Source organism: Mytilus galloprovincialis, chromosome 2, assembly GCF_965363235.1.
Source record: "Mytilus galloprovincialis chromosome 2, xbMytGall1.hap1.1, whole genome shotgun sequence".
Taxonomy (NCBI): domain Eukaryota; kingdom Metazoa; phylum Mollusca; class Bivalvia; order Mytilida; family Mytilidae; genus Mytilus; species Mytilus galloprovincialis.
The window spans coordinates 33,859,998-33,882,736 of NC_134839.1; the positions used below are offsets into that span (position 1 = coordinate 33,859,998).

The 22,739-nt window shown below is 32.2% G+C and overlaps 1 protein-coding gene across 4 annotated transcripts in view; it reads right to left on the minus strand.

The window, feature by feature from the left end:
• Positions 1-650: 650 nt before the first annotated feature.
• LOC143063434 (pre-mRNA-splicing factor SYF1-like) overlaps positions 651-22,739 on the minus strand; it is a 46,961-nt gene continuing 24,872 nt past the window's right edge. Inside the window, exons 10-25 of one of the 4 annotated variants that reach the window (XM_076235587.1) lie at positions 18,570-18,689; positions 18,040-18,140; positions 17,490-17,565; positions 16,696-16,782; positions 15,540-15,740; positions 14,568-14,643; positions 9,139-9,248; positions 8,595-8,698; positions 7,717-7,816; positions 7,333-7,449; positions 4,748-4,808; positions 3,526-3,628; positions 2,246-2,352; positions 1,021-1,042; positions 933-979; positions 651-891 (exon numbers count right to left, since the gene is read on the minus strand). In XM_076235587.1, the coding sequence (XP_076091702.1) occupies positions 937-979; positions 1,021-1,042; positions 2,246-2,352; positions 3,526-3,628; positions 4,748-4,808; positions 7,333-7,449; positions 7,717-7,816; positions 8,595-8,698; positions 9,139-9,248; positions 14,568-14,643; positions 15,540-15,740; positions 16,696-16,782; positions 17,490-17,565; positions 18,040-18,140; positions 18,570-18,689 (1,428 nt within the window). In that variant the 3' untranslated portion in view covers positions 651-891; positions 933-936. Of the gene's footprint in view, positions 980-999; positions 1,043-2,245; positions 2,353-3,525; positions 3,629-4,747; positions 4,809-7,332; positions 7,450-7,716; positions 7,817-8,594; positions 8,699-9,138; positions 9,249-14,567; positions 14,644-15,539; positions 15,741-16,695; positions 16,783-17,489; positions 17,566-18,039; positions 18,141-18,569; positions 18,690-22,739 lie in introns of all 4 variants that reach the window. The other 3 variants (XM_076235585.1, XM_076235586.1, XM_076235583.1) reach the window with 3 other exon arrangements.

Here is a 22,739-nt window from a genome sequence, read left to right on the forward strand (position 1 = left end):
AATATTTGACTTTCTTTATACATCCATTTCTGTGAGGAGCTGGTTATTATTTGGGGATGACAACTGTTGTACAACCTTTTTCTCGAGCCTGCAACTTTTCCTTGTCATTGATGCTGGCAGCATTCACAAATATTCACTCTGTGGTTAAACTTTCTTACTTAAACTGTTCTAGATTTTGGACAAACTTGGACAGAAGCTCTACCATACTCTGACAGAAGCTTATTTAGGATCATAAGATAGTATACAGAAGTAAATAGATTTCTACCATCTATCATACTGAAAACATAGACAACAGCAAAAGAAAGCAAGACACTGGGTTCCGTGGAACCCTTACAAATTTTCGTGTATTACTATCAGCTTATCAAATGTCTAAAACATTTAACTTCTTGTTAATATGAAGAAAAGAAAAGAAGGTACATAAAAAGAGAAAAAAAGACATTATAAATTTCATGTGGCTTATGGAACTGGTAGTAGGCCTTTCCTCCACACTGAACCACTGACTAATACTCATAGATGAAAAACAGCAATAAAAAACTTTTATGTTGCTTTTTGATACTGTCAAGTGCAGTAGAAATTTTGTGTCAAGACTAAATACGCTTTATTCTTTTCTTTTCCATTCAACCGGGAAAGTATTGATAAAAAGACATGAACTGTGTTTACATAATGTTTAATCATACTTAAGACAATTAATGACTGTATCTCATCAGTAATTAAAGACTTGAGTCCAACAATCTTGAAATAATGGTGACACAGTTACCAACATTTAGAAATAATGAATAATATCTGTGTTTGTTGAATAAGAAACAACATTTTTAGATATAAAGGAGATGAAATAACTTCCACTGATTCAATGTCTACACAGTTATCTCCCTTGGTTGAATTATAAACAAATCTGTCAATCCTCCTCTTCTGGCGCTAATCCACCAAAAACTTCTTTCAATCCTCCTCTTCTGGTGCTAATCCACCAAAAACTTCTGTCAATCCTCCTCTTCTGGTGCCAATCCACCAAAAACTTCTGTGGGTACATGTTGCACTTGTACTTCTGTTAAACAAAAGATAGTAGAAGCCTTCATTTTACATGTAGTTTATAAATAGACTTTGTCAAATAAAAGATAGTAGAAGCCTTTATCTTACATGTAGTTTATAAATAGACTGTAGAAGCCTTTATTTTACATGTAGTTTATAAATAGACTGTAGAAGCCTTTATTTTACATGTAGTTTATAAATAGATAGTAGAAGCCTTTATTTTACATGTATTTTATAAATAGATAGTAGAAGCCTTTATTTTACATGTAGTATATAAATAGACTGTAGAAGCCTTTATTTTACATGTATTTTATAAATAGATAGTAGAAGCCTTTATTTTACATGTAGTTTATAAATAGATAGTAGAAGCCTTTATTTTACATGTATTTTATAAATAGATAGTAGAAGCCTTCATCTTACATGTAGTTTATAAATAGATAGTAGAAGCCTTCATCTTACATGTAGTTTATAAATAGACTTTGTCAAATTTATGCTCTTAGATTAAAAATGAATTTCTAATGTCTCTTATCTAAACCTATATGGTAAAATGTATGCATAATTCAGTGGTTGTGGTTTGTTTTTGTGTTACATATTTGTTTTTCGTTCATTTTTTAATTTAAATAAGGCTGTTTGTTTTCTCATTTGAATTGTTTCACATTGTCATATCTGGGCCTTTTATAGCTGACTATGTGGTATGGGCCTTGCTCATTGTTAAAGGCCGTACGGTGACCTATAGTTGTTAATGTCTGTGTTGTTTTGGTCTCTTGTGGATAGTTGTCTCATTGGCAATCATACCACATCTTCTTTTTTATATGTAATTCAAACTATGATTATTGCAATCACTTAAAAATTCATAATTTATATTAAAAAATTATGTACAGAAAGTTGTAATTCTTTTACAAAGGTAAAGACAAAGAAAGCTGACGGTGGTACTAAACACTTGGACTTAAATAGATTTGGCTAGTTTAATTTTCATAAAAATTAATAACAAAATAATTACTTTCACCTGTTGACAAGAAATTTGAACTACACAATAAACAGAAATCATTTCAAAAGAAATATAGCAGTTTTTAACAAACAAAAAAATTGATCATTGAGAAGCTTGATTTCACTTTTGTTATAATATGTGATTATTCAAAATGTTCATCTGATTTTTACTTTAACACGGTTATTTTTTTCTTTTCTGCTTTGTATGAAGTTGTGTACAATAATAGTCTACCTTCAACATTTTCATCCTCATCACTAGAGAAATCAGAATCAATGTTGATTTCATCAGGATTTGTTGTTTTAGTCATCTCTCCTAACTCTTCGTCTGTAGTATTACTCCTAAGACACAAAAAACTTTCCAATTAATTGTGTTCCATTAAATAATTGACTAACAGGATTTCTCTTATAATATTTTAGTTGTTTTTGGTTTTAACTAACTGTCAGGAACTGAGAAATGCTTCTAGTCAATGGCAACTACATTGCAATATTGAATTTGGAATTTCAGGGATAATTCAGATTGAAATAAACAATTAATTTCCCAAAAGGCGACAATGGTAGCCTTTTTCGAGATACAGACTTTAGAAAGTAGATTTTTTTTAACGAAATCTTGCTAGAATCAAAGAAAAGTTATTAGGACAGTATTTTTTGGTCCAAAAAATATAGGTTCGGGTTGCTTTTCTTAGTGTATTTTGTACTTATTTCCCATGCCTATCAATTTTGCCCTTAAAAATATGTCTTGTCCTAGCGTTGAAAAGTCATCTCAGTGCCTTTAGGGCTACGGAATAATTTTTATTTTGCCTTTTGTATAAAGCAGAGTGCACAAAGTCTCTAATAATAATAAATAATGGGCGCACATATCGACCAATCAGGATTAGCCATACTCTTAATTCTGAATACCATGTTATGCTTATAAAATGGCTGTGCCCATAAAATCTAATGGTGTATTGTAACCTTCAAGTGCTTTAATTTAACATTGTACTAGACTTCAAGTACATGTTTAACATCAGAATAGGAATTTTTATTTAAGAATTGAATGCTTCTTTTTGTAACTTCATTGGGGTGTAAAAGCGTTGACCGAAGTACATTTTGTTTGAAGCGCAGAAGCGCTTCATTCAAAAAATGTGTGCACAGTCAACACTTTTACACCCCTTTGAAGTTACAAAAAGAAGCATTCAATACTTATAATTACATTATTTAGCTAGGATCATGAAAACACGATTTTTATCAATGTTTTATTTAATTTGCTTTATTGTGGGACCTCGTGTTATCATGAATGATAAGTTTTGTTGTGTAATGCAATAGCTTAAGGAATAACATGTGATGTGCAGATAGCTAATCAGAATAAAGTATTATAATGAAACATACATCTAATATAATTATTAATTGATAAAAAGTGTCTGATCTCTATCAGAGTTCTAAATGGGGGACAGAAAAACATGCTAATCTGGTTTTCATATACAAATCCCTGCTAATCTGTTTTCATATACAAATCCCTAAGTAGAATAATAATACCTGACAAATAGAATATTTTTATCTGGTTTGGGTTGATCTCGTAAGGATTCCTCTGCCAATTGTTTAGCTTTCTCTTCTAATCTCTTCATGTCATCTGTTGATTCTATAAATAGAAAAACACATGCCAATATCTGAATACCCATTGTATCACAAACTATCATGTGACAATATCTGAATACCCATAATATCACAAACTATCATGCGACAATATCTGAATACCCATTATATCACAAACTATCATGTGACAATATCTGAATACCCATTATATAACAAACTATCATGTGACAATATCTGAATACCCATTATATCACAAACTATCATGTGACAATATCTGAATACCCATTGTATCACAAACTATCATGCGACAATATCTGAATACCCATTATATCACAAACTATCATGTGACAATATCTGAATACCCATTATATAACAAACTATCATGTGACAATATCTGAATACCCATTATATAACAAACTATCATGCGACAATATCTGAATACCCATGTATCACAAACTATCATGTGACAATATCTGAATACCCATTATATAACAAACTATCATGCGACAATATCTGAATACCCATGTATCACAAACTATCATGTGACAATATCTGAATACCCATTATATAACAAACTATCATGTGACAATATCTGAATACCCATTATATCACAAACTATCATGTGACAATATCTGAATACCCATTATATAACAAACTATAACTATCATGTGACAATATCTGAATACCCATTATATAACAAACTATCATGTGACAATATCTGAATACCCATTGTATAACAAACTATCATGTGACAATATCTGAATACCCATTGTATCACAAACTATCATGTGACAATATCTGAATACCCATTGTATCACAAACTATCATGTGACAATATCTGAATACCCATTGTATCACAAACTATCATGTGACAATATCTGAATACCCATTGTATAACAAACTATCATGTGACAATATCTGAATACCCATTGTATCACAAACAGTTGTCTGTCTATCATGGTTAGTAAAGGGTATACTTAAGATTAAGTATCCTCCATTAGATACAAATTTTCCTTGATTTTGTGGTCAAATTTAGTTTTCTATGTTGGTTTCTTTAGCCATGTGATTGTCAGTCTATATTATGAGATATCCCTTTGGTATCTTTTTTCTCTCTTTTAAATGATCAACCAAGTACAAAATGTATGCTGTCTTTGGCAAAACTAACCTGGATTATCTCCCTTGGACCCTGCTGCTGCAGCTAACATCTGAGATGACATGAAGTTCACCTAAAAAATCATAGAATTATTATTAGATCATCTTTTAAACAATTTGTAAACAAGAATATGTAACACAAGAAATTATATTTATTTGCACTGTAATAAAGTTAACACAACAAATTTCATTTAATTACACTGTAATAAAGTTAACACAAACAATTATATTTAATTACAACACAAACAATTATATTTAATTACACTGTAATAAAGTTAACACAACAACAAAGAACCTAATACACCACTGCATCTTAGGTAGATTATGACAATGTCTCTTTGACAAAGTTTGTATGTTCAACTTTTGTGTAAAAGACAAATTGTCTTACTATTTACTAACCATGATTGATTTTATGCTGATAGTCCTTAAGATAAAGTTTTAATACAAGGATGAAAATGTGGACAAGGACAACAGACATATGACAGACAAAAAATTTGTAACATAAGGCATTGGTATACTAGATATGAAGCATCCAGGTCTTCTACCCTCTGAAAAGCTTAATAGAAATAGTTTATACAAATGCAAACAATGAACAAGAGTGCACACGCTGAAATGTCTCGCCTTCTATACTAATCATTGATATTATGTTGATAGTCCTAAGTATAAAGCTTAGTTTTATTACAACTGTCTCATAAACTTAACATTAACCAAGATAACTAAACAAAGACCAATGAACCTTGAAAATGAGGTCAAGGTCAAATGAACCATGCCAGGCAGACATGTACAATGCTTCTATACAACATATATAGTTGACCCATTACTTATAGTTTAAGAAAAATAGACCAAAACACAAAAACTTAACACTGTGCAATGAACCGTGAAAATGATGTCAAGGTCAAATAAAACCTGCGCGACTGACATAAAGATCATAAAATATTTCCATACACCAAATATAGTTGACCTATGGCATACAGTATTAGATAAAAAGACCAAAACTCAAAAACTTAACTTTGACCGCTGAACCATGAAAATGAGGTCAAGGTCACATGACATCTGCCCGCTAGACATGTACACCTTACAATCATTCCATACAACAAATATAGTATACCTATTGCATATAGTATGAGAAAAACAGACCAAAACACAAAAATTTAACTATAACCACTGAACCATGAAAATGAGGTCAAGGTCAGATGACACCTGCCAGTTGGACATGTACACCTTACAGTCCTTCCATACACCGAATATACTAGCCCTATTGCTTATAGTATCTGAGATATGGACTTGACCACCAAAACTTAACCTTGATCACTGATCCATGAAATGAGGTCGAGGTCAAGTGAAAACTGTCTGACAGACATGAGGACCTTGCAAGGTACTCACATACCAAATATAGTTATCCTATTACTTATAATAAGAGAGAATTCAACATTACAAAAAATTTGAACTTTTTTTTCAAGTGGTCACTGAACCATGAAAATGAGGTCAAGGACATTGGACATGTGACTGACGGAAACTTCGTAACATGAAGCATCTATATACAAAGTATGAAGCATCCAGGTCTTCCACCTTCTGAAATATAAAGCTTTTAAGAAGTGAGCTAACACCGCCGCCGTAGCCGCCGTAGCCGCCGCCGGATCACTATCCCTATGTCGAGCTTTCTGCAACAAAAGTTGCAGGCTCGACAAAAACGAAGTGATGTATTTTAATTTATCAGATATAATTTACAATCAGAGAGAACTTTTACATGCAAAATATCGGACGTCAAAAGTCATTAACTTCCGGTCAAAACAGAAACCTGAATAAACCAGCTCACCGTCTAAACCGGCCCTTTTTCATAGTCCCGTAGCCGGCCGGTTTATACAGGTTTTACTGTATTAAACCCATCACTCACCTGTGTATTATACATAGCTTACAAACTTCTCTTTATACGCAACATTTCCCTGACGGTATCTAACCTGTCTATTAAACACACCACTCACCTGTGTATTATACATAGCTTTTACACTTCTCTTTATACGTAACATTTCCCTGACCGTATCTAACCTGTCTATTAAACACATCACTTACCTGTGTATTATACATAGCTTGTACACTTCTTTTTATACGTAACATTTCCCTGACGGTATCTAACCTGTCTATTAAACCCATCACTCACCTGTGTATTATACATAGCTTGTACACTTCTTTTTATACGTAACATTTCCCTGACGGTATCTAACCTGTCTATTAAACCCATCACTCACCTGTGTATTATACATAGCTTGTACACTTCTTTTTATACGTAACATTTCCCTGACGGTATCTAACCTGTCTATTAAACCCATCACTCACCTGTGTATTATACATAGCTTTTACACTTCTCTTTATACGTAACATTTCCCTGACCGTATCTAACCTGTCTATTAAACACACCACTCACCTGTGTATTATACATAGCTTTTACACTTCTCTTTATACGTAACATTTCCCTGACCGTATCTAACCTGTCTATTAAACACATCACTTACCTGTGTATTATACATAGCTTGTACACTTCTTTTTATACGTAACATTTCCCTGACGGTATCTAACCTGTCTATTAAACCCATCACTCACCTGTGTATTATACATAGCTTGTACACTTCTCTTTATACGTAACATTTCCCTGACAGTATCTTCATTACCATGTTTAATCTCAAACTCTTTCCACACTTGCCAGAAGTTAGGAGCTACCTATAAAATACATAATTACAAACTAATAATATGAAATATCATGTATGAGAATAAATTGAAATAGCAAAACAAATGAAGTGTATACATTTTTTTGTTTTTGTTGTTTTATTATTTAATTTTTGTGTACTTGGATGTAAAGCAGAAAATTATCTTGTCTAATTTCAAGCCAATATTGAAAATTGTATTTCATAAATAAATTCGTTTTTTGTTGTTGTAAAAAGTTTATTTACTCAGAATACAAATTTCTAGCTATATTATAGTACTTACTCGAGGATCACAGATTTGTGATGCATGGGAATATATAGCTCTAGCTCTGTCAATCTCCCCTAACTTCCTCTCCAAATCAGCAAATCTTATACACATCTCTCTGTAAACAGTTAAATATAAAGTATATAATACCATATTACAAGTTACCACTTCACACTGTCTATCAATACAATGTGAAGATTTAAGAGGTGTGCAATGTTACTATAGATGCTTTCATAATCATAGTTACAAATGTCCAATATGTTAAGTCCTAAGTCCTGAAACTGGACATCAATGACGGGAACTATTGGATAACCATATTGCAGAAATTTTCACTATTTACAATGTAGAATTTTCTTATACTTTCCTTAAAAAAAGATACATTGTGTAATATTCTATTTACCATTTACATTACGTGATCACTCCATGTATATAGGAATAATTGTCACTTGCTTAAATTATAATGAAATTAGCACTGATTGCTTCCTATTACTAGTTTGTTAAAAGAATAAAATATTTCAATAGTCAATTTTTGATAACCTTTTTAACAAGAGATTAATCATTTTCAAATAAGAGAAACAATACAATATGCACAGCATAATTTGAATGATTTTAGTGTGGACTTATCAATTAAAGATAAAAAAACAACAGTTTTCAGGAAATTTTTCGTACAAAAAGGCTATCAAAAATTTAAAATGTGTGCTTTTTGTTTTTTGGAAACTTATCCCATTTGCAAATTTTGAAATAATAATAAAAGCATCACAAAAAAATCTGAATTTACAGAATTAAATCTTAAAATTAATTAATTCTTCGAGTGCAAAAAATAATTGATTATTAAAAACAATGTGCATGTAATATTCTTCCTGTTGAAGAGTTTAGAATATAGACCTGTTACTTACCTTGCTTGTTCATCAGGTAACACTTCCAAAGCTTTTTCATAAATAGGTCGTGTATAAGTTACACCATAAATCTCAGCTGCTCTTTTTATATACACATTAAACATCTATAAATAGAAATGTTATCATGTTTTAAAGGTAATGGTATATATTCTGCATAGTAAATACAAGTTTTAAATCATTAAAATGTCAAGTTATCTTGCTGTTTAAGACTCTTTCATTCCAATAGCCATGGATAGAAAAAATATTATTCAAGGATAAGGCTATGGTATAACAAAAATTATTGTAAATGCAAAATTTGTGCTTCAAACACCAAATACAGTATTTTGATTTTGTTGATTTCTGAGTGAGTAAGATAATCATGTGCACAAGGTTGAGTGGGGATGAAGAAAAGGTAAAGAAATTCTAATAGGCTTTCATTGGTTTTACATTTTAGTTTGAAGCCTATACATGTACCCTAGTTCAACCATGCTTAAACCAAGTATGACATTTTATCATTCCTTGCCAAAACTAAATTGATGAGTAAATGTCTTGTAGATCTTGTTACCTCATATCTTTCCTCTGGCAGTACAGCTTTTGTAGCTCTGTCATACACCGCCATTGCATGTCTGGCTAACCCGTGTTCCTCCTCTAACTTGGCATATAATAAAAAGATAGCTACAACGGGGAAAAAAAAGAAATAATCAATAGTGAAGACACAACACCATATATTGAGTATTTTTAAGGCTGTGTCTTAAATTTTATTCTTCTACAATTACTACGCCCATAGATTACCCAACTCTAAGCACATAAGACTTATAAAAAACCAAACTAAAGTTCAAATAGAATACCTACACGACAGTGCCATGTGCTGATTTTAATTGCACATTATGATACATAATATCATGTCGACAAAATATAGTCAAGTAATTTATAATTACTACTAAAAATCAAAACATTTCATATAACATCAAATAAATTCACATAAGCAAGATAAAAAATTTCAACTGAGGAACACATCTAGCTGAGACTGCCCTGTCGTGCTGAATGGCTATATCCCATGAAGCGCGGGAACACAAATAACGGTCTATGGGAGACAACCAGAAGAAATTAATTTCAATCTGATTCAGTTCCTTGAAATGGTTGAAATTACATGTATAGATGCCAGGCATATTTCAATGGGAAAAATGTACTTGTGGCAAATCCACCATCTCTGTTCATGGCATTGTTAATCTTTTGTAATTGTGAATTATAAACTCAGCTTAAAAATATGGCCTAAATATTTAATGTCAATATATGTCAATAAAAGCCTATACAAAAATAATCCAATGTATAGTATGATATTCCAATACACATCTGTACAAAAAAAACTCTGTATACTAATATATGTTTGTATTTCAGTACAGCAAAATTGATAAATTTTCTTGAAAATAATCAATTCTATTTATCAATAAAAAAGATGAAACATAAATCCATGAACAAACCAGATGCTCCCCAGGGCGCAGCTATATATGACCGCAGAGGTTGAACCCTGAACAGTTGGGGCAAGTATGGACACAACATTTAAGCTGGATTCAGCTCTAAATTTGGATTGTGATTAAATAGTTGACACAGCATAGGTTTCTGACACAGAATGAATGTGGTCTAATGAACTTAAAATATTTTTTTTGCCTTTGAGCAATTCACTATGCTGTTGAATATTAATCCTCTCAAAAAAATATTTGAAGAAATTTTCTTTTTATTTATGAAATCTGAAATGAGACCAGATGCTCCGCAGGGCGTAGCTTTATACGACCGCAGAGGTTGAACCCTGAACGGTTGGGGCAAGTATGGACACAACATTCAAGCTGGATTCAGCTCTAAATTTGGATTGTGATTAAATAGTTGACACAGCATAGGTTTCTGACACAGAATGAATGTGTTCTAATGAACTTAAAATTTTTGTTTTCTCTTAGACCAATTCACTTTGCTGTTGAATATTAATCCTCTCAAAAAAATGTTTGAAGAAATTTTCTTTTTTATTTATGAAATTTCAAATGAGAAAAATTGAACCCAATTTTTTTAATCACATCCCCCTTTCCCTTATTCCAAAACTAATCTCAATTAAAATTTCTAATGGAGTTTGCAACAATAACTACTCATTTAAATACATCATAAAATATTAAGATGTAAAAAAACTGCTTGTTATCACTGAATGGTAAAGATTATTTTAATTTATCAGTTGGTAGTAAAAAGTGAATATACATTGTATATTGTATATAACAAAGATTTAAGTTGATTCTGGACAAAGAAAGATAACTCCAATTAAAAAAAAATCTTGCTATTGCACAATATTTTGCAATTAGATATTTCTTGCTTACTATTCTGGACAAAGAAAGATAACTCTAATTAAAAAAAAATTTGCTATTTCACAATATTGTGCAATTAGATATTTCTTGCCATTGCGCAATACTGTGCAATTGAAAAGACTTGCTATTGCACAATACTTAATATAATAATTTTAGATCCTGATTTGGACCAACTTGAAAACTTGGCCCATAATAAAAAATCTAAGTACATTTGTGGATTCAGCATATCAAAGAACCCCAAGATTTCATTTTTGTTAAAATCCGACTAAGTATAATTTTGGACCCTTTGGACTTTAGTGTAGACCAATTTGAAAACAGGACCAAAAATGAAGAATCTACATACACAGTTAGATTTGGTATATCAAAGAACCCCATTTATTCAATTTTTGATGAAATCAAACAAAGTTTAATTTTGGACCCCGATTTGGACCAACTTGAAAACTGGGCCAATAATCAAGAATCTAAGTACATTTTTAGATTCAGCATATCAAAGAACCTAACTGATTCATTTTTTGTCAAAATCAAACTAAGTTTAATTTTGGACCCTTTGGACCTTAATGTAGACCAATTTGAAAACGGGACCAAAAGTTAAGAATCTACATACACAGTCATGACAGTTAGATTCGGCATATCAAAGAACCCCAATTATTCAATTTTGATGAAATCAAACAAAGTTTGGGCCCCTTATTCTGTTGGGACCAAAACTCCCAAAATCAATACCAACCTTCCTTTTATGGTCATAAACCTTGTGTTTAAATTTCATAGATTTCTATTTACTTATACTAACGTTATGGTCCGAAAACCAAGAAAAATGCTTATTTGGGTCCCTTTTTGGCCCCTTATTCCTAAACTGTTGGGACCTTAACTCCCAAAATCAATACCAACCTTTCTTTTGTAGTCATTAACATTGTGTTTAAATTTCATTGATTTCTATTTACTTAAACTAAAGTTATTGTGCGAAAACCAAGAATAATGCTTATTTGGGCCCTTTTTTGGCCCCTAATTCCTAAACTGTTGAAACCAAAACTCCCAAAATCAATCCCAACCGTTCTTTTGTGGTCATAAACCTTGTGTCAAAATTTCATAGATTTCTATTAACTTAAACTAAAGTTATAGTGCGAAAACCAAGAAAATGCTTATTTGGGCCCTTTTTGGCCCCCAATTCCTAAAATGTTGGGACCAAAACTCCCAAAATCAATACCAACCTTCCTTTTATGGTCATAAACCTTGTGTTAAAATTTCATAGATTTCCATTCACTTTTACTAAAGTTAGAGTGCGAAAACAAAGTATTCGGACGACGACGACGACGCAGACGACGACGACGACGACGCAGGCGACGACGCAGACGCAGGCGACGACGCAGACGACGACGCCAACGTGATAGCAATATACGACGAAAAATTTTTCAAATTTTGCGGTCGTATAAAAAATTTAACCCCCCCCCCATATTTTTTTTCCAAAACTGATCTCAATTCAAATTCCTAATGGAGTTTGCAACAATAACTACTCATTTAAATACATCATAAAATATTAAAATGTAAAATAAAGTGCTTGTTATCACTGAATGGTAAAGATTGTTTTAATTTATCAGTTGGTAGTAAATGTGAATATACATTGTATATTGTATAAAACAATGATTTAAGTTGATTCAACTACTATTCTGGACAAAGAAAGATAACTCCAATTGAAAATTTCTTGCTATTGCACAATATTGTGCAATTAGATATTTCTTGCTATTGCGCAATACTGTGCAATTGAAAATATTTGCTATTGCACAATACTGTGCAATTGAAGATTTCTTGCTATTGCGCAATACTGAGATATTGAAAATTGCTTGCTATTGCACAATACTGTGCAATTGAAGATTTCTTGCTATTGCTGAATACTTAATATAATAATTTTGGACCCCGATTTGGACCAACTTGAAAACTGGGCCAATAATCAAAAATCTAAGTACATTTTTAGATTCAGCATATCAAAGAACCCCAAGGATTCAATTTTTGTTAAAATCAAACTAAGTTTAATTTTGGACCCTTTGGACCTTAGTGTAGACCAATTTGAAAACGGGACCAAAAATTAAGAATCTACATACAGTTAGATTCTGCATATCAAAGAACCCCAATTATTCAATTTTTGTTGAAATCAAACAAAGTTAAATTTTGGACCCTTTGGGCCCCTTATTCCTAAACTGTTGGGACCAAACCTCCCAAAATCAAACCCAACCTTCCTTTTATGGTCATAAACCTTGTGTTTAAATTTCATAGATTTCTATTTACTTATACTAAAGTTATGGTGCGAAAACCAAGAATAATGCTTATTTGGGCCCCTTTTTGGCCCCTAACTCCTAAACTGTTAGGACCAAAACTCCAAAAATCAATCCCAACCTTCCTTTTGTGTTCATAAACCTTGTGTTTAAATTTCATTGATTTCTATTTACTTATACTAAAGTTATTGTACGAAAACCAAGAATAATGCTTATTTGGGCCCTTTTTTGGCCCCTAACTCCTAAACTGTTGGAACCAAAACTCCCAAAATCAATCCCAACCTTTCTTTTGTGGTCATAAACCTTGTGTCAAAATTTCATAGATTTCAATTTACTTAAACTAAAGTTATAGTGCGAAAACCAAGAAAATGCTTATTTGGGCCCTTTTTGGCCCCTAATTCCTAAAATATTGGGACCAAAACTCCCAGAATCAATCCCAACCTTCCTTCTGTGGTCATAAACCTTGTGTTAAAATTTCATAGATTTCTATTCACTGTTACTAAAGTTAGAGTGCGAAAACTAAAAGTATTCGGACGACGACAACGTGATAGCAATATACGACGAAAAATTAAATTTTTTGCGGTCGTATAAAAAGATGAAACATAAATCCATGAACAAACCAAATGCTCCCCAGGGCACAGCTTTATAGGACCACAGAGATCAAAACCTGAACAGTTGGGGCAAGTATAGACACAACATTCAAGCTTGATACAGCTCTGAATTTGGATTGTGATTAAAAAGTTGACACAGAAAAGGTTTCTTACACAGAATGAATTAGGTCTATTGAACTTAATTTTTTTTTTTTGCTTAATTTGAGGAATACACTTTGCTGTTGAATAATAATCCCCTAAAAAAAAAATCTTTTTAATTTCTGAAATCTGAACTGAGAAAAATTTTATTTGAAGACACTTGTGCCTCTTATTCCTAAACCGTTGGGACCATAACCCCAAAATTCCATCCCAACCTTACTTTTGCAGCTATAAACAGTGTGTTAAAATTTTATTGATTTCTATTTACTTATACTAAAGTTATTATCCGGAAACCATCCGTCTTCGGACGACGCAGACGCAGACGTGATACCATTATACGACAATTTTTTTTTTATTTTAGCGGTCGTTTAAAAGTGAAAGTCATCTAGGGGTCAACATTTATCTTTATTCTGATACAAGTGTCAGCACAATAGTCAAAGCTTTAAATCAAGTCTCAAAAAAGGTATATATATAAAGCAAGTATAGAATAGAATAGAATAGAATATTTACCAAATTAGGGCCTCAGGAGGGTATATAACATACAGACAATATTATTATAAACAATAACATATGCAATACACAAACAATAAAAAATATGTAACAAGTGTAGAATAACAACAAAGTAGTGGTTCATACCTTTAGCAAACTTCTCTGGACAGTTTTCCAAGCATTGTTCAAACAAATCTCGGGCTCTTTCTAATTTAGTTCCTCCCTAAAAAAAAAATGTATGAAATTCCAATGATTCTTTTATACTCTAGCTTCTGTTAAAAAAAAATTCTATAAAAAATACAATACATTTGTCTCTATACAAATACAAATGCAAAATAAACAAATCAGTCCATATTATTTATCATTTCAGTATAAAATATCATAAAAAAATCAACAAAATTATATTATTGTAATTTGTGAATAAACAAGTTGGCATTGAGTAACATAACATTGAGTAACATAATGTTATTTATATCATTATATTGTGAGTAAATGGATCAGTCAAAACAGTATTACCGTAACATGTCTTTCATGGTTGACAAAATTACTGCATGTGTCCTATTCGATTCAAAATAATTCATAGAAGCTGTAGAGAAGATTTTATGAGATTCAAGAACAGATGGGTCTGATGCAGTAACCCGGAAATTCTATGGAAAACTGTGACGTCCACAAATTGTCAACTTATATATGTCACTTAAAACATGTCACGTGCATCCATTTCTTATAAAGGTCATAGAAAGCATGGACTATTGTCAAATTGTTTAAATCTATAGTGAAGAACAAAATAAAGCATCAGTTTTTGTTTTTAAAAGCAGTGTAGTTAAGCATTGGTGCAATCTAGCTTCTCCTCATTTATACAGAATCTTTCTGGGATTAAGGATGGACTAAAAATGACAAATAGGTAAATAGTATACAATTTACAAACTAAACACATAATTGAAACTTTTGTCTGTTTCTTTAATAAAGGCAGTTAAAAAAACTGTCAAAATAGGTGTAATATGGGTACCCTCATGTTACATTCATTCCACTTATGTTTTTTTAAACCAGTCTTGGATGATTCTTTTAACATGATTTTGTGAAGACAACCTATATACCTGCAACAAACTAACATTGACTTACATATCGTTCTATAAACTTAACCAAGTAAGTGTTCCATATGTCGTACACATTTGGCCATTTAAATAGAGCAATTCCTTTCTCATAGCCTTTGAAAGCCTCTTCAAAATAATTATTTTCTTCTAAAAACAATCCATAGTTGATTATGATCTGTGGTGTGGCTATCCGTAGTTCTATAATTCTGTCATAAACAGCTTTACACGTCTGAAAAAATACACATACATATATTGTCAAGAAGAAAGATGTAATTATATACAGGTGACTCTCATTAACTCAAATCTGACGAGACAGTGACAAAAAATTTGAAGAAACTGAAGTTTGACTGGAGGGAATCTGGTTGGATATCATGGGGAGACAATATGAATTTTCACATAGTAAAACCATTATTGAGTACTGTGGATTCATTACTATTCATTGGATACCAATTTTTGTGGTTTTTGTGGGTACAGGTGAACAACAAAATTAAATGTTCAACAAATAACAGATTAAATTTAGGCTTATATGCAAATTTCAGCAAAACCAGGAATTTAAATATCCACATACATGCAAGTTATCCTCAATCCACAAAAATTGATATCCACAAAAATATATGCAACCACAGTATCCTGTTGATCTGATCTGTACAATATTCTAGTGGACATCCACTCAAATTATGTTTTTCATTTCAGGAGGCATTTTTTAAATTTGTTTTCAATATTTTGTAATTTGGTCAGAAGTCGGTATGACTCAGTAAGCTTTTGAAAGTGACTAATTCCCTTGTTACATATGGTTATTGAATCATTAGTTCTTTTCATGTAACTTGTTTATAAAAGTAATCTCTGATGTTAACGGGTTTTATTGTAACTGATCAAATTAACATAAGATAAGTACTTTTCCCGCACTTTTCTTTGACTTTTTTCATGAACTAATGTTGTTCCATTTCAGAAGATTAAAAGGATTTGGTTATTGAAGGAAGATCAGGGGTAACATGTGCCTGACTGAATTTGAAGTCTCATTGATGTCCGTGTTCAAGGTTATATCTTATAGTGTTTGTCCTCCAGGAAATGTCGTGTTTAAGGTAGATCTTTGATAGTCTCTTTAAATTCAGTCACAATTTTTTAAACTCTAGGCAAATAACAGTGAATGGTGTTGTATTTACCTTTCCCCTTTATAAATTTACCTTAAATGTACCAAAACTCTCCTCTAAATCAGCATATAATGACCAGACTTTCAAAGATTTATGTACTCTGTCTTGCACGGTTTCTGACTGAAAAATAAAATATTGTAAATAATTGAAAAACTTCTGATGTTGTTTCAATATATTGCAATGTTATGTAAATAATGTAAATATTGATCCACATTTACATATCTTAAGGAGGTACCCAACACTTTAACTAAAATTAATTTGGCTCGTTTAATTTTCATAAAATTTTGACAAAGTATTTAGTTTGACCCTTTGACATAAATATAAAAATTTTAAAAAATTTGAACTAACCGTTTTATCAGAAAAATTACACTGGTTATATAGCAGTTTGACAAACACTTATTTTGATCATTGAGAAGCTTAATATTCCCTTAACAACACAACGTAATTAAAATGTTTAGCTGATTTCACAGAGTTATCTCCCTGTAGTGTTAGGTACCACTTTAAATTGGAAGTTGACAATAGACAACCAAATCTACTTCAATGATCATGAAAATTCCCCTTTTTCAATGAAAAATACCATGTAACTCAGAAACATTAAAATTTAAAATTTATAAAAATCTTAAGGGAGCTCACTTCAATAAATATAAACAATTCACCAAAGTTTCATACAAATTGGTAAAGGCGTTTTTGAGTTATTGTCTGACAAGTTGATGACGACAGGACTAACGGACAACGGTATATCATTTTACTTCCTGTAAACAGATGTATAAAAATTAGGCTGAAAGATGTGTAATATGTGGAAACATTTTGAATACAGAAGTGATTACCTCGTCATGATAAGAAACTTTACGTGTAGGAGGTGCTGTTACTTTCTGCATCAACTTCAGTGCTTCATCAAAATGGCTGAAATAAAATAAAAAAGTTTCAAATTGAGATAACTATTTATTATTCTACATAGATATCCAGATATTATTTTGCAAAGTTTTGTGTTCCTTATATCTGTATTTAAAAACTTCATTGCATAAGTTAAAAATTTAAGATTGAAATCACTTTAAATATGCATTATTTAACAAATTCTCTAAAATTACCCAAAAAACCTCAATTTCTGACCCATTAAACTAGATTATATCCAAATATAAGGATATGGACTGAAATACAGAAAATAACGTTACCATTACCACCTATGGAGAAACAATTGTGCATATTGCCCCAGTTGTAACACCCAATACTAAAACCAGTCCTCAAACAAGGCTGTTGAAAATAATTTTAATGTGCCTTTACAGCTGTGTACTCTCAATCTTATAAATAGCCTAAATTATCTATGTGTTTGAATCAATGCAAGAATAAACAGGTTATACAAACATTTTAATGACTTACTCATGTCTGATTTCCATTTCGGCCCATTCACACCATACTGATGCTAAATCGTCCACATGTTTATACGGAACCTTTACTGCTTTATCAAATATAACTCTGGCCTAAAATGAGTCGTCAAAAGGTAAAATATTATATATCTATAAAAGTAATCACTGAAATCATTTCAAAAGTATCAAATCATTATATAGATCAGTTAAAAAAAAAAACCTGTTACATATTTTATTGTGGAAGGCATCACAAACTCCAGATAAGCAACAAACCATAAGTTTTGTACATCACATTATAGAGAATATTCATCCTTTATTTGATTAGATAAAAACATTTTTCATTAATCATTCACTCATGTTCTAATAATTTATGGAGAAAAATCTGCTCTTTTTCAATTTTCATTTTGTAAATCTGGGGCCATTTTAGGCCATTATAGTGCCTACTCATTAAAATAGTCACAAAAACATGCTCAGGATTAGTCCATTCATTTATATGCAATGTAAATATTGTTTCACTTAACTAAATATATAAAATATACTTACATCTTCAATTTGCCCAGCTTTTTCATAAAATTTAGCAAAATCCACCCACAAGGTATGTGGCTTCCCGGTGGCTAATTTTGGATCCACTGTCTGCACTGCCTCAGTGTAGGTGTTTATAATCTGTAAAAGTCAAATGATAAATATACTGAACTACAAAGAAACTAAAATAGAAAATCCTTCATCAAGTGACAAAATCAAAAACTGAAACACAACAAATGAAAGGAAAACAACTTTCCTATTCCTGACTTGTTACAGGCGTTTCATCAAACAGAATGATAACTCAACCTGATGTACTTTAGGTGTCAGACCACCAATTACTCCCTTCAATTTAGAATGTATACATGTGAAAGTAGCCCTACTCTGACACAAAATAGTGCTTTTGGTGTCCTTGTTTACTTAAACTAACCAACAAATTTGCAGAAATGAAACTTTTGGTGAAAGAGAAATATATCTAGATCATTTTGAGCCAAAATTTACTTGTCTATGAGTTTGCATTAAAAATTGAGGATTAATGCGCTCCATAGTATACTAATTATAGATTTCCAGAAAACCAGGTTTTTTTTTTTTGAGTACCTCCGTTTGAAGGTCAGTTATTTTGTTAGAGGGCTTTAAAGGTATGGTGAAAATTGGCATGTAGAAAGCTGATACATGTACAATTAAGGATATACCTGGTTTCTATGAAGTTAAACTTAAGGCAAAATATTTAGAAAGCTGTGAAAATTGCAAAATTTGGTTGAACAGATAGGGATTTTTAATTGGTGGTCTGACACCTTTAAATCATAAAAGCAATTCATTACGATTCAGAGTAATATTATTATGATAAAGAGGTTTTAATATGAGATAGATAATTAAAACGATAAAGAGGTTTTATGTGAATAAGTTAAATATACTTGCCTGATACATTTACATTATAGAATACGTTCCGCGTATTAGAATACTCTCATCGCAAACACCCGGTGATCCGGAATTTAAAATACCGTATCCGCTTCCGGGTGTAAACCCCACAAACTAACCTGAGTAGAATTCACCAGGTAAGAATTAGTTTTAATTTTTGCGTTGAATTGAACGGATGCTCTCATTCAAGTCTTAAAATTAGTAATAGTTTATAACTTCGTCGATATTCATTCGACTTTTGGGCTGTGTCTGTTGTTATTTCATATTTATATATCGTCGTTATGGATGGCGATGACTACAGGCTTGATTCTGACAGCAGAGAGGCGCCGGAATTTTCTTTTTTGACCGCCGATACTGCAGGTGGCAAACTCAAGAAATCTGGTAGTAAGTCCAGTGCTAGAACTTCCAGTTTGGATAAAGTAAGTAAAAAGAAACGTACATCAAAGAAAGATGCATTACAGGCAGTCTATGATGAGAAATTGACTAATATGGAAAATAACTTTAATGTGAAGTTGGATAGACTTTTTCAGTTATTTACCAATTCTGTTGACAATGATCAGAGTAGGGAAAGTTTTGCTTTGCCCGGATCTGGTGGTCACAGTGTGGATAACCTCCCATCTGGGGAGCGTAGACCACCACTTGTCAGTCTAGAACCAAACTTGGACCAAGATTTGGGGTCTCCACATGTTTCTAGAAACAGAGATCTAGATGTACGTTCAGAAATATCTATCAGTATAGGCGATAGAGAACGTAATGAATTAGACATTCATTCAGATGTAGATGATTATAGTGTGTCTGGAAACAGTCCAGTTAAAGGTAACACTAATCAAATGTCAAAAGGTGACAGATTTTTGAAACATGTAAATGTACGTAATGAACAGGTACAGGTACAAGATCTTGAACAAGTTAAGTCTGATGAGAGGCAGACAACAACATGAACAACTAATGTTTTGTCACAAATATTTAGTGAAGATCTGAGCAAAGAAAAGTCTTCAATAGGACTTATATTAGATCAAGCACAGGTTAATATATTAGAGAGTTCTTGGCGTTGTAAGATCCCAGAACATTTATCTGCTTACAAAGAGGAATACAAAAGTTGTTTTCCAATTAATGATGATTCAGCAAGCTTTTTACAGGTGCCCAAACTTGATGATTTGTTGGAGCCAATGATTAGACAAACTCATGGTCAAAAATTAATGAGGTCTTGGGATAATCATAGACAATTATATAGTCAACCTTATAAGCAAATTGAGAAACTTGGGTTTCAAGGTCAATTGGCATCAAGAATGAACATTAATTCTATAACATACATGCAACAGGCACTAGGCTCTTTATTGAAAGATCTAGAAGAAGATGATGTTGACAAAAGCACAGCATGTCAGACCGTCAAAGACATTTTTGCTATGTCAACTAAGTCATTAGACCAAGCTGGCCGATCTGGTGCATTTTTTCATCTTATACGCCGAAAAGCGGCTGCTCATGACTCAGGGCTATCAAACATTAAGGACTTGAGTTCAAGATGTCAGTATTTACCTTTGTCTGAAGAGGGAGTCTTCGGTAAAGGACTTGAAACTAGTTTAGAGAAAAGGAAAGAGCAGAAAGATCAATTAAGTGATCTCTTGCCCGAGTTTAGTAAAAAGAGGAAGTTTGAAGATTCTAGATCATCTTCAAACAAGTCAGCTAAATTTTCTGATCAAGGGGCTAGGCCTACACGTTTTCAGAATAATTCCAGCGGCTATAACTCTAGTAGCTATAGGAAACCTGTTTCAACTTACAATAGTTACAACAATGCCAAAGATAAAGCTGCAGGTTCTAACCGACAAGAGGGAAACAAGAAAGACTTTAAAGTCGGCAAGACCACTACTAAGAGTTCCTGGGGTTCATTTCGGATCCCCAAACGGAATGATAGTTGACTCAGAAGTAAGTCTAGTTATGTGTCCAGAAATTCCAGTAGGGGGTCGCTTAACAAAATTTCTTCAAAATTGGGAACAAATTACAACAGACAAATGGGTTCTTTCAATAATAAAAGAAGGGTACAAATTGGAATTTATTCAGAAACCGTCTTGGACGGGAATAAAGAAAACAATAATTTTTCAAGAAAATTTGGATATTTTCATGGAAGAAATAAATACTTTGCTGGAAAAAGATGTTATAGAAAAAGTACACAATCCTCAAACTCTAGGAGGTTTTTACAGTACATTATTTCTGGTTCCCAAGAAAAACGGGAAACTAAGAATGGTAACAAATTTAAAACCCCTCAACGGTTATTTGAAGAAAATACACTTCAAAATGGACACAATGCAAAAAGTGATAAACTTAGTGAAACTGAAAGATTGGGCAATTTCTCTCGATCTGTCAGATGCATATTTTCATCTCCCAATATTTCCAAATCACAGAAAATACATGAGATTTTATGTGCAAAATCAGAGTTATCAGTGGAAAGCAATGTGCTTTGGTCCAACTTGTGCTCCAAGAGTATTTACAAAAGTTGTATCAGTAGCGGCAGCTTATCTACGAACTCAAAACATCAGACTAGTGATTTATCTAGACGACTGGTTAATAGTAAATCAAGACAAGAATCAGTTGTTACAAGATCGACAGAAATGTCTAAATCTGATAGTTTCACTAGGTTTCATCATAAACAAAGAGAAATCAAATCTTATTCCAAGTCAGGAAATCACTTACCTCGGGGGAGTATTTCATTTGGACAAGGGTTTAGTATTCCCAACAAGGGAGAGAACACAAAATTTACATATGTTGATACAGAACATGTTTCAAGGTCAATCAACAGCTTTGGATTTTTTGAAAATTCTAGGCACAATGGCGTCCTGCATCGAATTGATTCCGAATGCTCGTCTTTACATGAGACCCATTCAGTTACATCTTTTGAGTTTTTGGAATCCAATGTGCAGGGATATGAATATAAAGATCCCATTTACACAACATCTAAAATCCCATCTTTTATGGTGGAAAAATTCAGCCAACACGCAGAAAGGCCAATTTTAAGTATGTCCAAATACCACTGCTACAATCACGACAGATGCTTCGAAAAGCGGTTTTGGGGGTTATATTTCCCAAGACCAGATTTTTCAAGGGGAATGGACAGCAACTCAAAAAACTTGGCACATAAATTGTTTAGAAATGAAAGCTGTGATTTTGACACTGAAACATTTTCTGAATCACCTGAAAAACAATTGGGTTTTAGTCAGATGCGACAATACCAGTGTAGTACAGTATATCAATCGCCAAGGGGGGACAAAGTCTCCAAATCTCTGC